The sequence below is a fragment of the Pseudochaenichthys georgianus genome, chromosome 17 (assembly GCF_902827115.2).
Source record: "Pseudochaenichthys georgianus chromosome 17, fPseGeo1.2, whole genome shotgun sequence".
Classification (NCBI taxonomy): Eukaryota; Metazoa; Chordata; class Actinopteri; order Perciformes; family Channichthyidae; genus Pseudochaenichthys; species Pseudochaenichthys georgianus.
In genome coordinates this window covers 33,422,678-33,444,124 of record NC_047519.1, presented here as the reverse complement: position 1 = coordinate 33,444,124, position 21,447 = coordinate 33,422,678, and the positions used below count along the sequence as shown (strand labels likewise).

At 44.0% G+C, this 21,447-nt stretch overlaps 1 protein-coding gene across 4 annotated transcripts in view; it reads right to left on the bottom strand.

Moving 5' to 3' along the window:
- Nucleotides 1-21,447, bottom strand: part of LOC117461989 (receptor-type tyrosine-protein phosphatase mu-like) — a 190,459-nt gene that overhangs the window by 13,954 nt on the left and 155,058 nt on the right. For all 4 annotated transcript variants that reach the window (XM_071206434.1, XM_071206433.1, XM_034104007.2 and 1 more), the window contains 7 exons: nt 20,073-20,160; nt 19,035-19,111; nt 14,964-15,000; nt 4,956-5,053; nt 2,618-2,734; nt 730-884; nt 17-152 (listed from right to left, as the gene is read on the bottom strand). In XM_071206434.1, coding sequence (XP_071062535.1) covers nt 17-152; nt 730-884; nt 2,618-2,734; nt 4,956-5,053; nt 14,964-15,000; nt 19,035-19,111; nt 20,073-20,160 — 708 coding nt within the window. The remainder of the gene's footprint in view (nt 1-16; nt 153-729; nt 885-2,617; nt 2,735-4,955; nt 5,054-14,963; nt 15,001-19,034; nt 19,112-20,072; nt 20,161-21,447) is intronic.

Genomic DNA, 21,447 nt, shown 5'->3' with positions numbered 1-21,447 from the left:
GACAGATGCACCGTACCTCAGTCTGCACCATGTTGACCCTCCGTGAGCGCAGCTCCCTCACACAGTTGTAGATATCGACCACCCCCTCTCTCTCCGCCATGTCCAGCATGATGTCGATGACGATGAAGCAGCCGGTCCGCCCCGCCCCGGCACTGCAGGGAAACACACATTGGACACTTCAGCGGTGCCATGGAAACCACTTTACAGAATTAAAATATTTGAAGTTGTGTCCCTGTACTTGAAGTCAGCAATTCTTTTTTTCTTAGAGACTACTGAAAACTAATGTGCGCAAATAGACTTTGGAAGAGAAAATGATTGTTTCTACAAACAAGAAGACTGACAATTAAAGTATGTTATGGAGGAAATAGTGTTACTTTCTTACATATTGGATATGATCTACATTTATGCACTCTCCACATAGCTGAGAACTACAGATTTGATTTTGTTTTAAGTTATTTTACGGCAGGAGTGCCTTTATTCCAGATGCAGCGTTGAAAGGGGGAGACAAAGGGCCCAGGGGAAGATATTGTCGAAAGATTTCGCAGGCTGGAGACGTTACTTCGTACTTTGCTTATCTTGTGGCCCCAACTGCTAATGTTTAAAATCTGAGGCCTTAAACTGTGGAGAGTAACATCCACTACCTAGGACAGAGAACATGTATACACTGACAGGTGAGACAGAGGATAACCTAAAGTATGAAACAGAGTGGTCTTTGCAGTGCACACCAACCTGCAGTGGACCACCATGGGCCCAGCGTTGGTCAGGGTCTTGGACTTGACTCTCCTAATGAATCCCAGCAGGCCCGTGGCGTGATAGGGAACCCCGTGGTCTGGCCAGCCCGTGAAGTGAAACTGTCGGATCTCCCGAATCTCATGAGCCCCTCTCTGAGGAGCAGAGTCATCATGTTAAACACACACAGCAGAGCAGTGTTTGGAGAGAACAGCAGATACAGTGTGCAGACGATGTGAGAGGTCCTTCTTCAGCAAATACAGACTCAGATTGAATACAAACACACACTTCGTGGACAAAATCGAGGAGCAACGTTTTCATTATCTGACAGCAAACAGGATGTTCAAGGCTGCCAAAACCTTTTCTTGACCTTTAGTACAGTAGCATTTCTCTAGTCACGCCTCCGCTCCAGGAACACGGGATTATGTTGTTACATCTATAAGCTTTTACATATATCTAATATATGTTTGCAGTTTAAAGTGGACCTATCATGCTATATTTGAAACATATATTGTAGGGCCATACCTATACAAAACATGTCTGTGAAGTTTTTTTTTTCAAAATACCAACCAGATCACCCGTTGTAGCCATGCCTCTTACTGCTCAAACCCCTCTTTTGAAGCCCTGTTAGAGAAACGCAGATTTTGGGTCCTTAGCTTGAAAAAAATAAATAAGGAGGCGGAGCTAATGCCTGATCAGAATTCTACCGGAGATAAAGTTAAATTCTGCTGTGATAAAACGCCATCCTGTTTAAACCACGTCAAGGATTATTTCTGAAACAGTATGGAGCTCAAATGCTTTTTCTCTTGCGGGTTTATCACAAGGTGAGTCCTTTTTTTACTTCCTGCTTTTTAAACACATGTGCTCTACGGTACAGGTTAGCTCTGAGTGTTAGCGAGGCTTGCTAATGTAAACAAAGACGTCCTAAACACGTCAGGCATTGTTTCTGATAGCAACTTTCTGTGGGTCCGTCGACGTCAGTTCGGGTGGACACGTCAGTTCGGCAGCAAATCTGTATCCGCCCGTTTTTAAAAGATTTGGGTGCGGAGGAAAAGAGAGGGTTTTATTTTCTGACGCTGCGTGAGTTCCCCGACGCACCGGGGACACATATTTATGTATAATAAATCACATCACAAAGTGCATTTTGCATGATAGGTCCCCTTTAAGTAAGTTTGAATTTAGATTCAATTTATAGGTGGATTCTATCTGTTCAACATTTAAAGTTAGGGTCTGAATTGGTTCCACTTTTTAAATTGAATAAGACAGTGATCATTACATGCTGTCCTTACTTAGCAACTGTCACCTGCATTGTTCACATAGTCTGTTTCTTTTTACATCAAGGTACTATGTCTGGTTTTTGAATTGATTATATCGTCTTTCATATTAATCTGGAGGCATGCATTTTCGTTTGAACAGTGTTGGCGACATTTATTAAATCTTTGTGTTGCTTCCAACCCATTCATCTCAGTGTGAAGCTGCAGGCCTTTCTGCCAGCGACACAACGCACATACCAATACCATCCAATATTCAAATAATGGCCTTAAAATCTAATAATCTGTGTTATATAAAAAGTTGAAAAAAGGAAAGGCCTTGCAGCAAATCATAGCGTTTATTTGCTAGTTTATTATTATTTGGCAGCACAAGTAATACTGCCATGACCTTGTTTAGTAAGTTTGTATAAAATAAACATAAGAGGGAACAGAATAAAGTACTTTTCAAAACAAGTCAAGGTAGCAGAAAACATTTTAAAGAGGTACTTAAATAATAAAATAATAAGCACCCAGAACTTCGTGAACCTAACTGCACAATAGAAACGGGTTAAGGTCTGGAGCGCATGGAGAATGTTGAGGAAAATCTCTTAGTGGACAAAAGACGTTAAAAAGTGTACCTTCTCCACAGCGAAGGTCCTGATGACGTACTCTGACAGCAGCTCAGTCTCTATCAGCGTCACCTTGATGTCTCTGTAGATCTCAGTGTCATCGGGCCAGTACTTACAGCACTTCACCTGAGAGTGACAGAAGCCAGTGTTTCATAAGCACATGCACACAATACTGTTTACTAATTGCAATGCATTTAAACAAGCTTTTATTTCACATTAGAATGTCTGCACGCTATCATTTCCCCATAAAGGCGATTGTCACCCTGCATTTGCCACCTGATATGTCAGTGTCCGAGACATTTCTCTGAAGCCAAGATGAGATGTGCTTCGTATTAGTTTCAGCCCCTGGTCAAGGACCTGCTGTATCGACGGTGAGCTCATTCTCACATTATTACTTTTTCATTCCCACATCGACAATGTGAAAATGAGTGTAAAAGTAGACTGTGGAGAAGCTGGAAGAGAGGAGAATAGGAGAGGGACGGGGTGAGATTTGTCCACCTTAAGTTTTTGACTACCAGTACGGAGAAAAAGGACAAAACATTAAAAAGACGATGTTCTCCAATTGGATGAGGGAGATATAATGACAATCCAATAACGAGATGAAATAATAAACTCTCAGCCGTTTAAAACAGATTTCCCAACAGAAATCTAAAACATCCCACTGGAAATATTACTCGTATTAGGTATCATAACAGTGTAAAATTACCATGTCCCCCCCCTCCCTCTTCCACCCCCCCGTTCAATTAAACTGTTGATACTGAAGGAGTAAGGCTGGTAATGGAGATTGAGATCATGGAGGTATATCAGAGAAGGATAATTTTTGATGAGGGATAAATGTGACATCAGCCACAACTAGATTCAATTTTCATTTCTGGAGTCTACGAGCGCTGATTAGGAATGAAATGAGATTTGGGTTTGTGGAGTGACACGGACAGACGGGGACTTTCAGGTCCTTCTCTCTGACACCCCAATGACTAATCCCCGATGACAATCACAAATCCACCGTCCGCTTCCAGCCAGATTGAATTAGGCAAAAGCCATTACCTTATTAGATCACTCTGAATCAGGCGCCTGCTTTTTTGGGGGGGAATCAGCCATTGGGCTAAATTATGCCAGCATACACAGATGTTCTTTTTTTATGGGTCCACTTCCTGTACGTCTGTGTATTTTTTTCTTTTCTCATGGCTCTTGAACTCATTCTCTCTCATTGGAAAAGAAGCAGAAGGAGGCATCACCTCAACACACACACAAACAACCTTACAAACAAAATCTCTCATACATCAAAGTACGCCGAGCGCCGCCCCTGTGTGCGAGCCAGCGGGGTACACAGGCTGCGTGTGCCAGGATTTCCCAGAGTTCATCAGCAACTGTGCCGAGCAGATGGCCCACTGTGATATGGCGGAGTGGTTTTATGAGGCCCCTCCGAGGAGCCACCGTCACTGTGACCAACTGTGCCTACCGCCCGCCATTGGACAAGGATCATATAACAGACGGTTAGGGGGCCGGGGCCAGGGCCCTCGGAGGACGCTCCGCAGCTAAGCAGGTGTGGAAAAGGTGTGGGGCGGGCCGGGCTCGGCTACTGTAGAGGAACGGCCTAATGAGGTACCTAGAGATGGGCCCATGAATCCTTATCAGCTCTGCTACATTTAAGCCCCCACCAAATATGCACATCAGCGGAATCAAGGTGTGCCTGTGTTTAAAGGGGCTTTCAGAGGGAATGTGCTTAACATTCTTGGCGTGAAAATCCCCTGGCAGTCAAAGCATTACACTCTACGCTAAGACCTTCATTTTCTCTTGATTGTAACCTAACCATGAGGAACTACAGGGCGACTTAAGTGGAACGCATTAGGACTGAAGTAGGGCTCTTTTTTTCTTTCTTTGAGGCAGACCACAACAAAAAAAGGATTCTACGATTAGTTCGAACACTATGAAGCATCTTTACCACTCACTAGCAGTCCTCTTTTGTCCAATGAGGATAACATTAAGGGATATTTCTGGTAGGAGCTGCTGGCTATGACAGCGGAGTGCAATCTCATGTTATAGAGCCACTCAGATGAAACAGTACTCAGTTGCCTGGATGCCTCTCTGGTAATGAAGGCCATCAATCAGATTCTTCTCACTTCTCACTGATCAGATGGACGGAACAAGAGCTGGCGGCATGCGAGACCTGTGCCTCACACACACACACATACACAGAAACATCTGGGTACTGATGTTCAAACACACAAAGGCACTTAAAAAAAAGATGGCTGCCTTGAGATACAATCAGGCTGTCAGCCGTCCGGGGGCAAGGTAATCTTATTTGAGATCAGCGGTTGGAGTGAACATCTAATTAATGAATACCCACCCTGCCCACTTCCACCAGGTTGGTCACCATGACGATCGCCGCCGTGTTCTCCTGCCACACCATTCTCCAAAAGTCAAACACCGTCTCCTGCATGGGGCCTTTAAAAAAAAGAGGAGAGAGTATTTGTGAGTTAGTAAATTGCACTTGCAGACCTTTTATTACATCATGTGTTGATCCTAGTCCCATTGTATAGTGTTCTTTGCAACATAAGCCATTTTTTTCTTTTTGGGCTAAATCCAGTCATTCTGTCCTCTTGATCTTTTTAACATGTGAGTTTCTAGATGTATACTCTGTCACGGTGCATTGTATTTGGATTAAGTACAGGAGGTTTCTTTAATCTGTCAATACATACACTTTATGGCCAAAATATTCGGACTCACAGACAGAGTACTTTGCTACCTGAATATTTGAATTTCAATTAAGATTGTTGAAATGTTATTTCAGAGACAACTTTTTTCAATATTTTGAAACATGGCTGAAGGAGTTTGCTCCCATTCAGCCAAAAAAGCAACATAGAAGCAACATTTTATTTAAATATCACTGTAGGTAGGATAGTATTGATATTTCAATTAAATGGAACTTAAGGTTGTTGTCCGACTCTTTCAAAAAGGCCCATACCAAACAAAACTAAATAATGTACGAGTGTTGCCACAAATCTTACAATACCTGCTAAAAGTGAAAATTATCCACAGAGCCAGGGAGAACAATTTATAAACAGTAATACACTGAATTTTCAATCTACACAACTCTCCCTGGATTAATCTTATGATTCACATCATGTTTAATTTAACGCATTATTCATCACTTCCTTTAAAAAACACTATTTGTATGTATTATTCACTTCACTGTTTTTTTTTATGTAGTGGCGACATGTTCACTGTTCACATGTTGCTTCAGAGGCAGAAAGAGAAACAGATCAACTTGCACACAATAAACACATTTGAAGGTATTACAGTGCTGCAGCAACAATGCAGTTTACAGAGCATTTCCCCTTCTTGGATGGGGCATTGAGAACCATGTCAAACCAGATTTATTTATGGTGCTTCCAATAACAGATTCATAGCAAAGTGCTTACTCTACAGCGGAGGGTTTAACTACAGATGAAAACAAGTGAGTGTAAATAAATCACACATTTAAAGATGAGGCTAAAGCCTGTGTGTGTGTGTGTGTGTGTGTGTGTGTGTGTGTGTGTGTGTGTGTGTGTGTGTGTGTGTGTGTGTGTGTGTGTGTGTGTGTGTGTGCAGTGATGTACCTGAACGCGTTCAATGAACGATCGTTCATGAACGCGTTCATATTTTGGGCGAACGTGAACTGAACGTACTGTATTTCCGCTAGATGAACGTAATTGAGAACGCGTTCATTCTCAGCGCTGTATAACGGCGTTCAAAAGTGCGTTCATTCTCAGCACTGTATTATAACGGCGTTCAAAAGTGTGCCAGATTTCATATGCCTTTCAGCCGAAAACCCAGTTAAAACACACCGTAAACAGGCTTCAAAATAATGCGGAAAACCACCCAATCTGGCAACAGCAAGCTGCCTGTGACGCGTACGCGCCTGTCACCCCTGGCTATCGCACTAAAATATAAATATACTAAATATATCAGACTCCTCACAACAAACAATGTGGAACCGCGGAACCGGCGAGCATTGAATGAATGAATGAATGAATTAGTATGGACGAAGCCGAGAGCAGCTGCAGCAGCACTCGCTCAGAGTGAGACTCTATGGCAGGGGTGGGGAACCTCCGGCCTCCGTCCGTATACGGCCCGCGAGACAATTTGGTACGGCCCTCGAGGTAATTTATAAACACACGCAAAAAATAAAAAAATGAAAGAAATCTAGACCGCAAAAAAATTAAACAAGCGAGTGCCTGTTTTTCCTGGCCAAGGTCAGGGTCCTTGAACACAACACGAGCCTAACGTGTCATCACGTGGTATATGTCTTGACTGACAGGGGTGCAGTTCTGACGGAGAGCACCAGAACGCCACTCCAGCACTTCAGAAATTGCAGTACCGATAAGTCCATACACATGCCGCAGTTTCTGCGTGTCTGTGTCTTTAGTTGAAAGCCCAGTGGCGATCTGCTCATCTGTCATTCTGATCAGACAGTCAATAACTGTGTTGTTATCATTAGCATCTGGTAAGCTAGCTATGCTAACGAATATAAGAAGCTTTGTCTACAACCAGTGAGGTAAAGGCACATCTTTATATGATCATTTTTAAAGTTATAAAAAAAATAAGAGAATAAAGTAAACAGGTATAAAATACTATATGACAGTTATTAATAAAGAAGAATACAGTTTGAAAGGGTAGTGATTTGTCAAATATCCATACATTAAAAGAAAATCTGCTTACAGTTGTGTTTGGGTGTTGAGAGATGTGTCCATAGATCTCCTAATGTTGCTCTCAAAGTGCAACAAATCTTCCCAGGGGAGCATGCCCCCCGGACCCCTCTAGAGGAGGTTAGGTCCCCCCCACTTAAACCATGTTCACATGGATAGGAAACTAAATACATTTGCACACATCTTGTGTCCATATCTTTCTGTGTTGGTGGTCACGCCACACCCTGCACGTGCATGCATACGCGAGTCATGGTGAGATATCTGGATTAGGAGGTTGCTTTTTCTTTGCACAGAATGAAATGAATGGGCTGTGATTTTAGTTTTTTTAAGCAGAGGTCAATAACTTGTACGGCCCTCTGAGGATATTGTAAACATTGCAATGGCCCATTAACATCGTACAGGAGACAAATAATAGCTCGCAGCAACGTATTGAAAAAAGAACTATAAACTATAAATTAGTTCATTTTTGAAACCATGAACTTTAGTTCAACATTTTGAATTATGAACTATGAACTGAACTAGTTCATTTTAAAATATGTGAACTGTGAACTGAACTAGTTCATGTAGAAAGTGAACTTTCCCAACACTGTGTGTGTGTGTGTGTGTGTGTGTGTGTGTGTGTGTGTATGTGTGTGTGTGTGTGTGTGTGTGTGTGTGTGTGTGTGTGTGTGTGTGTGTGTGTGCTAGAACCCACTTCAAGACACTGGTACTTGCGTACCATGCTGCGAATAGATCTGGCCCTTCCTACATCCAGGACATGGTTAAACTGTACACCCCAGCACGTGCACTCCGCTCTGCATCAGCCAAACGGCTCGCTGCACCCTCACTGCGAAGGGGACCCAAGTTCCCATCAGCAAAAACACGTGGGTTTGCTATCCTGGCTCCAAAATGGTGGAATGCTCATCATTGACATCAGGGCAGCAGATAGTTTACACACCTTCCGGCGCAGACTGAAAACTCATCTCTTTCGACTCCACTTCGAGCGATATAATTACTAACAAAGCACTTATATACTAATAAAGGGCTGGCTTATCTAAAGCCAGTTGAGTAGCACTTGAAATGTTTTAGCTCTATGAAACCTGATGTACTTTATGATTCTCTTTTCTTCAAGTTTGTATCTTGTTGGTCGAACGCACTTATTGTAAAGGCCCTGACACACCAAGCAGTCACCAGAGGACTAGCCGACGCTGAAGTCGGCTGTTGCCTGGCCGTGTTCTCCTGCGTTTTGGCCATGTGTCGCACGGGAACACACCTCACCGACTTCAGTGCATGAGTGGCAATAACTCTCCTTACCAGCAGGCGGCGGTAGTGTGTATTCGTCATTCAAAAGAGGCAACAACCGGAAGACAGAGAAGAAGAAGAGTATCTTTTCTCCGTAATATCATACAGAGCTGGCCTCTCCTGGATCAAGGTGATGAGCAGGTCTTCGTTTGCATCATTCCAGATCGCCATGATGAGATGAAAATGAATAGCAGTCTGTATGTGCCTTCTTAAATCGTTTGTTTACGTCCCTCACTTCCGCTTCGCTTCTCATGCACTGATTTGCTAGCTGAACAGCCAATCAGAGTGATTATTTGGTCCGACTGCCAGACCCGATGCATGGCCGATTCAACATGTTGAATCGGCCATGCATCGGGTCTGGCAGTCCAAATAAGGCGTGTCACGGTCGACGGTGCGGGACACACCAACCTGACTACGGCGCCGCGTATGCCCGACAGCCTCTGACGGCCTCTGACTCCCAAAATCGGGTTGGTGTGTCAGGGCCTTTAGTCGCTTTGGATAAAAGCGTCAGCTAAATGCAATGTAATGTGTGTGTGTGTGTGTGTGTGTGTGTGTGTGTGTGTGTGTGTGTGTGTGTGTGTGTGTGTGTGTGTGTGTGTGTGTGTGTGTGTGTGTGCATGGAAAAGCTCAAAGTAATTACCACTACACCTAATCTGCTCAACAGCAACCTTTCCACTGAACCAGACCCTACCGTGTCTGCTGAACATCAAAATAAATGAGCAGCGAGCCATTGAATGCCTCCAATATTTAAAACTCCACTGAGCAATAATTGTGCATTGATAGGATTTTAATTATTATTCTGGTTAATTAGAATTATTAATATTAGTTTTAATCAAGCACCAAGTGGAGAAAAAAAATTACTTCTGACAAATTAATTAGTGAATGCAAATCTCTGCAGTTGTGCATTCTCCTGCGAAGGGCCAAATTACCTGGAGACATGACAAATTATTCAGACGCACACAGAGACACACACTGAGACACAGCACAGACACAACTTTCAGTCATCACTGTAATTATTTGATAAATAAATTAAATAACCTTTAGGCCCTTTGTATCCTGTTAAAATACAGGTCATGTAAATCAATTGAGTCATTTTTACAGGCTTTTGGCGGACAGCGTTTGGTCAGTCTCCAAGTAATGATTTAAAATTCAATACTTTTTTTATTGTCATTTAAAGGGCAAGGAATTGTACTAGAACATTTTTACATACTTTCATGTTAAAAAAACTATTATTTTTCCCATCCGGTCTTTCAAAAATATGACCGCATCACGTCAGTCTGAAACATAGACTGTATATACAGTATGGTCTGAAAGGCTGCATTTTGATGCCTGTCTCTTTAAGCCCTATCTTAAATATACCCTTTAAAAGAAACGCATTTTAGTTTTGATGCATCGAAATGTTGATTAACATTCATCAGGAATGTTGCAATCAGAGTTTTTTAGAAAATTAAACATTAGGCCACATGGAAGTCTTTATGAATAATACAACTTACCGTACTTTTCGGACTATAAGCCGCTCCTAAATCTATGGATTTTACAGGTAAAATTAACCACCTTTAACGCTATGGGCTCTATGACCGGTCCGCGCCCGCCACCTTTAAGCGGCGGGCTCCAGCAGGAAAAGCTGGAGGCCGGAAAAGAGTGAGACAGGTAGCGCGCCAAAGTAAAAGTGGAACCGAGAGACAGAACGAGAGCAAGACAGACGGACAATTTAGCTGCTGCGGCTTATATGCAGGTGCGCGTCATAGTGCGAAAAGTACGGTACTATGGAATATTACTGAAATACAATGGTTCCTTTACTGCTTAAACGGGACACATATGTCCCACTGTCTTCACTTATTTGCATGTACAGCACTTTGGCTGGACCGAAAATCGTTTTTAAAATGTGCTAAATAAATCAAACCTGATTTGATTTGATTCAAACATTGACTGATATATGCTGTTTTCATAGAGGTAAGAAGACATTGTCTCTTACTCTTCTCAAAATTAAGGAGTTAGGGTTATCTTCTATAGCTAGTAGTTAAAACTGCAACATTATGGCGGATCTCAAACCAATTGTCCAATTAGCAAATCAAGGTAACTGCACTCTTAAAAAAAAAGCTGTTGCATATAAACAGTATTTAATCTTCTGATCATTCAGTGGAGAAGTTATGAGACACCAGTTGCAGCAGCTCCAGCATCCTTTCCCATTATTGAAGTGTTTGTGTTCCTTATTGGGTTTCGTCTTCTGCAACAACCTAATTCCCCTCAGGGGATCAACAAAGTGCCATCACCATTTTAATGACTCGATTGATCAACCCATGTTTTGATTTGCTTTCTGTGGTGGCTAAACTGTTTTCTAACGGTCTGTCCTCCAACTGTATTCAAGCACAGCCTCATGCAACATAGTTTAAATCAATTCCTGCCAAACTGTGCAGTGACATTTGAGAGACTTCTAGCACAATAAAAAGATAGATGACTCCAAATGATCCCCACAATCATGTCTCTGCAGCCAGCCCATTGTATATGGAAACATTTAGCAGAGGATAACAGTTGTTCGTTTGTTAAATTAAGAATTTAACTTCTGCTCACTTATTTCCTTCCCAAATTGGATAGCTCAACATTTTGGAACAAAACTCAATATCTTCCATTTTTATTCCCACATTTCGGCGCTTTGTCTCGGTTGGAACTGTAAGACCTCAATCTCCAATTCCAGTCACTACCAGCCTCTCATATAACTGATTGAACCACCCACTCTGCTTCCTCCTACACTTGTCCCCGAAGGGAGGAAGCGCACTGCTGAGAAGTTTGCGAGAGGAAGACTGAGAAGCAGGACAGCTGGTGTGTAGGACTTCAGGAATACAATAACACTTGGCATTGTGTGGCAAATCATCCAATGTGAGGCGCCTGCCAAGCTTCAGCCAGCCAATTTATCTTCGCATACACATGAATAGATGCAAAATAGGTGAAGAGCAGACGGGAAGTAGTGCTGAACTTGATGACAAGTTAGGAAGCGAGTGAGTTTGGCACCTGATGAATTGGTTTATATGAAAAAAATGGTCACAAACAAAAACAATGGTGACGACAAGAAGGAAATTGATATCTATAAGGCTCATTCTCTACTTTTCAACCATCAACAGAGAATGACATTAGAACAGACCTTTCCATTCAACTCTAGATAGCGTGATAATCAGAGTGGCGGCCATTTGTATGCGTTTGGTACGCATTGCAAAGAACTACGACCGTTGAAGTGGGGTACTTCCATAAATCAACTTGCTAAAATTAGCTTACCACTCGCCTACTTACTTACTCGCAGCAATTGCAAGTACTTTCGTAAAGTGTAGTACAAAGAATAGAGTTGCGTCTTTTGCGCATAATCACCATTTCATTGCCTCCAGCGGGGACTTAAGGATGGCTGAATTTCATTGCTTTATATTTTCTACTGAATGTGACAAACCTCACAGCGCCACTGACATGTTTTGTCACCATAACAACAATTGCCATTTCTACAACGAGCACCGACTCAAACACAAACAATCGTGATCAGAGTGAAATTGGATTTGTTTCTATGAAAGAAATAGAATGACAGTTCAAATCAGGACAGTATGGTAGCCATTGTTATGTGTACCTTTGCAAAGAACTATGATCATTGCATAGGGCTCGAATGTAGCTGATTCACTGAGGTTAGGTTGTAAGCAAGGAGAGGCTTGTGTGCACCGTCTCCAATGCCTTACAGCTGAGAGGAATTAAGGATTAAGTCACTTCCTATGTCTTCATGTTTTCTATTGAATGTGACACTTTGGGGCTGACATGTCTTCTCACCACAACTAACAGCAATTGCCATTCGCACAACAGGCATGACATTTTCCCTTTTAAGTTTTTCAAGGAAGAAATTGGTTTGAGCGATCACTCGAGGAAGTACGCGGTGAGAGCACCGTTTCGACGAGCTGCGTGAAGTCTAGTTGAAGAAGTTTGGAGGAGGCACTTCACAGAGGAAGTGCACCAGTAGAAGCTTCACTTCCAGCTGTCACAGTGCTGACGCTGCTGCAGCCGACGCTGTGTTTTGGGACCGGGCCTGTTCCTCCTCAGAAGCGATGTGTGACAGCTGCAGAAGTCCCCCAGCCAGGTACGCCACAAAACTCCCGATCAACGTGCGCGCAAACACGCTCGCAGATAAACACACAGGCGCTGTGTTCCCTCTTGCCCATTAATATTACATGCAGCAGACTCTGGCATAATGTACACTCACTTATCATTGATTTGCTCTCTCTCTCTTTTCCATCTCCAACCCCCCGGTGGGCTTTGAGATGTTAACCTGTAAATAATAAAACTTTTGCGACGCCGGTGACATTTGGTGCTTGTGAAGGAGGGGCGGGAAGAGCGGAGAAGACCAGAGGGGGAACGCTTGATGAAATTGAACCCTTCGCCGCGTCATGAATATTCCCCACATCACCAGGAGGATGCGGGGACTTATCGGAGCCGTTTGCACCCCGGCGTCAGTGTAATTCACAGTCGACACCAGGAGGAAGCTCACGTCTGATCGGTATTTAAATGGTCCGCAGGACATAAAAATGGACAGAGGCAAGGCGGCAAACTGGGAGGGCTGAGCCGCATGCACGCGCTCAATTTCGCTAAGTAGGTGAGCTGTGGCTGCCGTTGAATTACTCAGAGTCAGTTGTGGTATTCCTCCAGCAAAAAAAATAAATCCCTGGATGAGAGAATGACCTAAATAATGAGCTGAGGTGACGAGGCTTTTATGGAGTGACAGCTGTTCTACCTGCCGTTGTCACCTTGACGGAGCAAAGGGACTCATCAATAACACCCAAAGTAATGAGTGTCATTGTAGTTTATAGCATAAGAGACCAGGGACAGCGTTACGCCGCCCGTCTGCCATATTAAGCACCTCCTCAACCACCCCCGCAACCAATTTATGGGTAACATATTTGAGCTTATCCAGCACTATTGGGGGTGTCATCACTTTCTGAGCTACCGCTGGTCCCAATGGGCACGAGTCGAAGTGTCACTCACTGAAAAACTTTACTGGGGAAAGAGAAGAGACGATTTTTTTTTCGCCAACTGTGCCAATGCCCAGGTGCTTTTCGCAGGTGCTACAGTATGCAGTCTGACTGAGAGAGACTCGTCTGTGTGCGCGCTCCCATCATCTCTGCTGCTCTCTGCCAGCAGACTGAGCCTTCCTTCCTGTCAGTCTGCTGGAGCCCATGATGAATTATAAAAGCGCCCGCTCTCCCAGAGAATACAGATGTTTCCACACACACACACACACACACCCCCCCACCCACCCCCCCCCCCCCCCCTCGTCTGTACTGCATGGCTCTACAGAGGGCTTGCGATACTGTCGTTGGCACTTATTATGCAAGCTCAACGAGAAAACGGCCGCTAATTAATTTGAATGGAAACACGTTTGGCTTCTTGTGCTTTCCATCTTGGAGAGTGCTTCTGTGACAGCTGATCTCCACATGAATATTTTGAAATGGAATATGCCATGCTCTTAATGACTTTAGGATAATGATAGAAGTCAAAGCAATCCAGTTCAAATGGGTGAATGCGCCGCTTGGGTTAGAGGAGAGGGTTGGCACTTGACGGACGGCTTAGTTTTGACGCGTGACTCTGTGGGCAGTGTGTATCAGGTGCCGAGCATACAGGCAGACGCACTGAGCGGCCACTGCCTGCTTGGTATGCCATCTCCTCCTGAAGTAAGAGCAAACAGAGGGTTGTTTTAATTGAGACACGGAGGAAGAGAGGCGATGCACTAATAAACAGGTAATTATGCAACTCCCAGCTCCACCAAAGCAGATTGTGAATCCATTAAGGCCTCTTCGCAAAAACGCCTCTTCCTTTTTTCCTCCCTCCACTGATTTTTTTTTTTTCCTCCTCTAAAGTGGTACGCAAAATCCCCGTGCACGCAGCCCCCGTCGCGTGGGAGTGAGGCTCTCGACGCAAAATTCATAACAATTAACCATCAATCAGACTTAACCTCCAGGGTCACGGTAAGTGCTCCTCGCGCTGCGAATCTGCCGGCCAGATTAACACGGTGACAACACGTGCCTGGACATGTCGGCTAATCCATTTATTTATTCAGCTTTCTCCCAGACTGCCTGATTAATCGCTCCCACACCACCGATGGAAGGGAAGAGACAGAGGGGGAGAGGAAGCGTGCTGTTCAGAGGTCCGTAAGTGTGTGTGTGAGTGCACCGAGCGGTACCAGATTCCCCGAACACACACTTGACTGAGCATCAAAGACGAGTTTTCAAGAGCGTATGTAAACAACGATGGGGGTGTTCGGAGAGACACGTGCACACATCCATCCGCCCCAAACACTTCAATTCTCCCCGCCCTCTCAATACAACCCAGAGTGCATTGCAGTTCTTGCAAAGTTGTATTCTTACCTTGAGTGGCGATGTAGTGATTGGGCCTGTGGTAGCCCTGAGAACAGACAAAGAGAGAGGAGAGTCAGTGTGGCTTCCTACTCGTCAACGACAAGCTGTTCTGGGGATATACATTACATCTTAAAAATCACATGTCTGTTTTCTGACGGTGCAGGTTGACCCGGTTCCTGCAAACTCACTTTACTTGTACATCACAAACCACAGAACATATTTCCACTTCATGGGAGACCAGTGAGCAGCTGGTGCCTATTTGAGATGTCACGTTTCTGCAGCAAACACTGACTTCACTGGTGCTCCACCTTAAGAGGAATCAGCTGTTTGCTACTGTACACCAGTTCACGTCTTTGGTTGAACATCTGACGGAGGAACATGTTCGCTTGTGACGGATGCATCTGGATACAGACACTCCATCACACACTCTATATGCAGCACACCTCTGGAGTAGGCAGCCAACGTGTTGATAATCCCCACGATACAACTAACAGCACTGATCTTCACAATAGGCCCCGAGTCTCACGGATTACTCTAATCCCTTCAAGTTTTATTTGTCCAATTCCTTGTCTTCTCTCCAGAGATATGAGGCAGGAAACAAAACATTAGGACTTAAAGGCTCTTCCCCGGCCCTGCCTCCTCTTGATTGTCCCCCCCCCCCGACCCCCCTCCACACACCCCTGCTGCTCTGCTTATCTCACTCATATTCAATTTAACGTGGACAGTGATTAACGCTCCTCCAATGAAGGGAGAAAGACACAAAGGATATTTCCCTCACTCTCATCCACGGCTCTTTCAGCTCATTCAACTGTCCTCCATTTTTAATGACTTCTTTATCTCTGGACTGAGGAGGAGATTTGTTTGTGCTTTCATGTAAGTTCTGTCAAGTAAAGTGGAGGCCCAGTACGCCCGTCGGATTAGAGGGGGGAGAGTCTGGTGTCAGGTGAGTAGAGCTCACTATGAATGGACTTTTAAGACGCATGTTACATCGGCTGCATAACAGCGTGTCTTCATGGGCAAGACACAGGAGACAATGCAGAAAAGTCCAAGTTGAAATTATTAATTGAACAGGCTTTGTTTTCAGGGATGTGTGATTTACTAAAGGGGAATTAAATATGTGCTATGCGCTCTGTATTTTTGCTGCTTTGCTTATCACAATTATCATCAACATTAATTCTTTCCAGCATCAGCGGGACACAGAATGTCTCAAAGAAGCAGCATGGAGTGCTTTCGCCCGTGGGCATGAATTTGTATTTCCAGTCTGAATATCATTAGATAGCCCACTTGTTTGTAAATCTAGCGTACTGTCTCGATCACCTACAATAGAAAATACATTAATACAACACTTACAAATACAATTTGGATAAAATATAAATGCTTATTATGTTCACTGCAAAGAGTACCATCCTAATGCTACACAGAAGTCACACGGAGGAGCAACGCAGGTTAAGTAAAAGGGCAAAGTGAGAACTTGCCCTTAGGCCCCGGACCCTTGGGGGCCGCTGAGAGCCCCAGATTTATTGAGCGTCAGCCGTTTCTGGTAATTTATGGCATTTCTTTGTGATTATGCACAATCGATGCTCCGTGTCAACTTAAACGATAAGGGCCTTACGGTGGATTCTGCATTATAAGCTGTCCTATCTGCCCGTGGTGGTACTCTCATTTGTCTTGCCTCTGGATATTTGTTACAGGCTTCAAATTAAGTCCGAGTAGAAAAGATGTCGACGCTCAGCCGTGATCCGTGATGACAGACGGTAGGATTAGGGTACTTAAGATAAAGTAGTAGATTTATTGAAGGGGTTATACACCAAAAAGGTAGACCGCCACTTTGTCAAATGTACACTGTGCATATTTGTGAATTAAAGTTAATGTGTCAATGGAGAGCATTTCACAGACACATCTGGCATTACAACGTTGCATTAGCAGTTAAGTTCAATAAAAGCAAAATTGAAAACATGGTTCGTTCTTATGTTGATAAAAAGTATGGCTAACAATAATTTGTTGTACATAAATGTCATCGGGAGACAGGGCTACGGTTACCCGAGTGGATTAATGTCTGTGCACGTGGTACACTCAGTAGCACGTCCCTGCATTGTTCTACTACACAGTGCACAAGCGTCTTTGTGCCCCGTGTGCACACCAACACAACTCGGCAGACAACAGGCTATCGCACTGAGGTTCTCTGCCTCCTTATGAAGATGCTCAATCAGCTGCAGAGAGAAGAAACCTACCCCGGCAGCAGCTCTGCTTACTCGTACATGACTCGAGATAACCGTCAGTATAATAACAAACACTGTGGGAAATGTTCTACACATACGGGTTTATTGGGCAGGACCGGCTTCTCGACGGGTTAAAGAGCTTTCTGAAGAGCAGAAACACCATTACCCATCTGCCTGCAAGTACTTTTTCAATGAAGCCGGCCGAGCAGCGGAAATCCTTTTCAATCAGAGCCCTCTTTAATATGCGTGTATTCTTATCTTATAATGGGGCGCTCTCTATTGTGAGAGTCTTCTCCGCAGCGCCCCTTTTCGCAGCATAATGGGCCATAAACTGAATAGTGGGGAAAGGTAAATAATTTAAGCTCCCCGCATTCGCCGTGGCACACCTAGCATTATGAATTTATGTTTGAAAGCGTAACAAGAGATTACAAATTACCGCATTAGAGGGGCGGGAGAGGAGAAGATGGGGAGACAGAGTTAGAGTTCTCTCCTGAGCAGAAAGCACTTAGAGAGTCAGGTACATCACCAAGCCATTACACATGGAGTGGAAGCACCTGCTCAGAGAGGCTGCTGTGATTGGTCACATCCTGCCATTAACACTACGATCAACAGCAAATCAGGTCAGACCACAGCGTCGGTACTGTGTGAGTTAAGTGGGTTGGATCGGTTTTCAACTAAAGGCATGTCTCACGCCACTCACTGTTTAATGACTTTTACTTACTGTAGAGTCACACGAGTGCATGTTAGCGCTGTGCTGCAAGTACTCTCCTGAGGTAAGACGTATAACGAAACCTCAGTAGATAACTGTCTGCTTTGAATCACTAGTCTGTGCGTGAGGGGTTTTCAGTGTCGAACGGAAGCAAATTAAGACTTTTGTGGACTTGAAGCCGAGTGAGGTGGAATAAAAGTTCTGCCATATTTCAAGAACATCCTCACTGGACGATGGACACTGGTTGCATGTCCAGTGGCTTAAAATGGCCAGGTGTGACTCAATTAATAATAATAAAGACCTTGCAGAAAAGGTAGCAGATGTGTGACTTTTGTATTATGCTTTGAAGTGATGTTCGGTAAGAGATCGATGTGTGTGGTCTGTGTGTGAAGACTTTGAGATTGGAGACCGTTAGTTTCTTTTAACCACGATCCATACAACTTTACCAATTAGCTGCCTCACTGAGCCTCGGCTACAGAGGTAGAAAATAAAAAAAATGAATAATTTTTGTGTCACACATATTGTCTGTTATTGAAAGCAAAGACAAATGACCCGTCATTTAGGTATGACGAGTTTTCACTTTCACTTAATTGATAAACAATGTTATTATAATTATCATGTAAATAAAGCAGAAGACTTATGGTAGCCATACTAATGTTATTTTATGCAATTTCCATTAAGCTGCTTGTGATTGTGACGTTCGAGGCACTGTATTATGCTCTGTGTATCTTTTTTCAGTTTTATACGTCCATAACAAAGCTAATTAATCATCCATGGAAACTCTTCCCTTTTCTCCTCATTTTCTCAGCGTTCATGCTGTTGTTCAAAGCAAAGTCCAAAACTATAACCTCAGTATCCCCCGTGTGCTGCTTTGCCTTTTTTCTCTCCCAGCGCTGTCAGCCTCTGATCTTCATTCCTCTTAATATATCCAATGAAAAGAGTGATACAGCAGCCCTCTAAAGTTGAATATAAAGGCACTGTGTGTGTGTGTGTGTGTGTGTGTGTGTGTGTGTGTGTGTGTGTGTGTGTGTGATGGGCAGGCAGAGCTCTGTCCCTCGGGCCCCTGCGACGGCGGCACCAGCGCCCTCTCTCTCCCCGAGAGGAAGCGCGTTGACCTTTGCGTTGGTGGCCCTGGCTGGTGTGTGTACTTACATCAACGTAATTTGCATTAATGTAATCGGAGCTCTGTTCCCCCTCCAGGGCCTGCAGCCTGACACGGGAGTGATCATCTGGAAGAGAGGCAGAAGAAGAAACCGGCGTTGAATTAATCATAGTAACGAGGGCATCAGGAGAAGAAAAGCGGGAGAGGGACAGGGAGGGAAACAGAAAGTGGTGATGGAGGAGTGATCAGCCTGGCATTATGCTGCGGTGCAGATAAAGACAGGCTGGAGGAAAGCATTGTGGCTGATGAATGGCTGTCGTCATGTGACCTGAGCCTGTCGCACAAACACAATAATGCTGCTTAAGTTTTAAACCGGATATGAAAATAGCAAAAACTTAAAATTAAACCTATATTTTTGGAGCCTTGACTTTACAGCTCGATGAAAAACCTATTTCTGATTAAGATCAGCGGTGAGAATGGTTATGATAGGCCAAACTGCAAACTGCAATACAATTATTTGGAATAAGGACAAATATATATGGTGACATGGATTTGTGAAATAGGATCCATGCCTCGACTCTGGACTATATTTATATATTTTGTATCATTAATTTCAATCTTTATTTCAAACTGATTAAATTAGTGGTAATTTAAATATATCATTTGTATTCTTAAGTAAATTCAAAGTAATCTTTTCTTATAGCAGCGGTCAACGAGACTTAGCGGAACTGTCCAATCAGGGTAAATCAGCCAATTTGCATTACAGCTCAACTGTTGAGACAACTTTGGATTGGCAATATGAATAAATAGTGATATTCAATTCAAATTCATTTTTATAAACATTGCAGAGGCGACATGTTATGTGCCATTTGCTGCACGGATTATTTCTCATAACTGAAAAGACACTGCGGGAAGATGAATATAAAAGTAGATTGGAAAGGTCAAAGCTGCTCTCGTTGGCTGATAATAAAACTCTGTTTGAGCAGCTTATAGTTATCCAGAGTCACAAGCCTGGCCAATAAATCAGCCGGAAGAATGGGAACGGCACACACAAATTCATGAGCGCTCAGGAGGTGCTTTGTACACACATGCAATAATATTCCCATATCGGTTCTTCATGCGGTTCTCATCCTTCTTGGCAGAGTCCCATGGCGCAGACTGTCCTTCAAAAAAGCTCTGAAAGGACAGAAAACAGAGAACAGAGAGGGTGAGATGAAATATGGTGTCATGTGTGAGCACTCTAAATGATAACCAGGCTAAAGAACACAGTCTCCCTTTTGCAGATCTACAGAAAAAGGAACGGAGCACTGGCAACAGAAAAGGAAGACACGGGGAGAGATATATCCACATCATTATTGGACGTGAAACACCGGGAGGGTGGAGGAACCCGGGGAGCTGTGTCAAACAGCGAGGGCCATTAGGGCAGAGGCAGCGGGTGTCACGCTCAAACCTCTCCCCCTGTTGGTCTGTCTGTCTGTCTGTCTGTCTGTCTGTCTCACTGTCTGTCTGTCTCACTGTCTGTCTGTCTGTCTCACTGTCTGTCTGTCTCACTGTCTCACTGTCTGTCTGTCTGTCTCACTGTCTGTCTGTCTGTCTCACTGTCTGTCTGTCTGTCTGTCTCACTGTCTGTCTGTCTGTCTCACTGTCTGTCTGTCTGTCTCACTGTCTGTCTCACTGTCTGTCTGTCTGTCTGTCTGTCTCGCTGTCTGTCTCGTCTGTCTGTCTCGCTGTCTGTCTCGCTGTCTGTCTCACTGTCTGTCTCACTGTCTGTCTCACTGTCTGTCTCACTGTCTGTCTCACTGTCTGTCTCACTGTCTGTCTCACTGTCTGTCTCACTGTCTGTCTCACTGTCTGTCTCACTGTCTGTCTCACTGTCTGTCTGTCTGTCTGTCTGTCGTACTGTCTGTCTGTCTGTCTGTCTGTCTGTCTCACTGTCTGTCTCACTGTCTGTCTGTCTGTCTGTCGTACTGACTGTCTGTCTGTCTGTCTGTCTGTCTGTCTGTCTGTCGTACTGTCTGTCTGTCTGTCTGTCTGTCTCACTGTCTGTCTCACTGTCTGTCTCACTGTCTGTCTCACTGTCTGTCTCACTGTCTGTCTCACTGTCTGTCTCACTGTCTGTCTCACTGTCTGTCTGCCTCATCTGAAGAACTCAATCAAGTCGTCGCGGGGAAAATTAAAGCCAGCTCATCGTCTGCAGATCAAAAAACTGCTCCGCTCAGATTACCCTCATGAAATATGTATCATCTCTCGCTGGGGAGATTTCCATTCTGATGGCACACCAGGCACAATTAAGCCAAATTATGAAAATACATCTCCACTGCCAGTCCACCGCTGTTCAGCAAGGGTGGGGTGGGGGGGTGGCTCCGAGCAGGCTAGCCGGGACAACAACATGTTATTGTTCTGGCTTTTTGATAGTCAGCTAATGCACATTTAAAAACTCTGCTAATACATTAGACTGCAGAC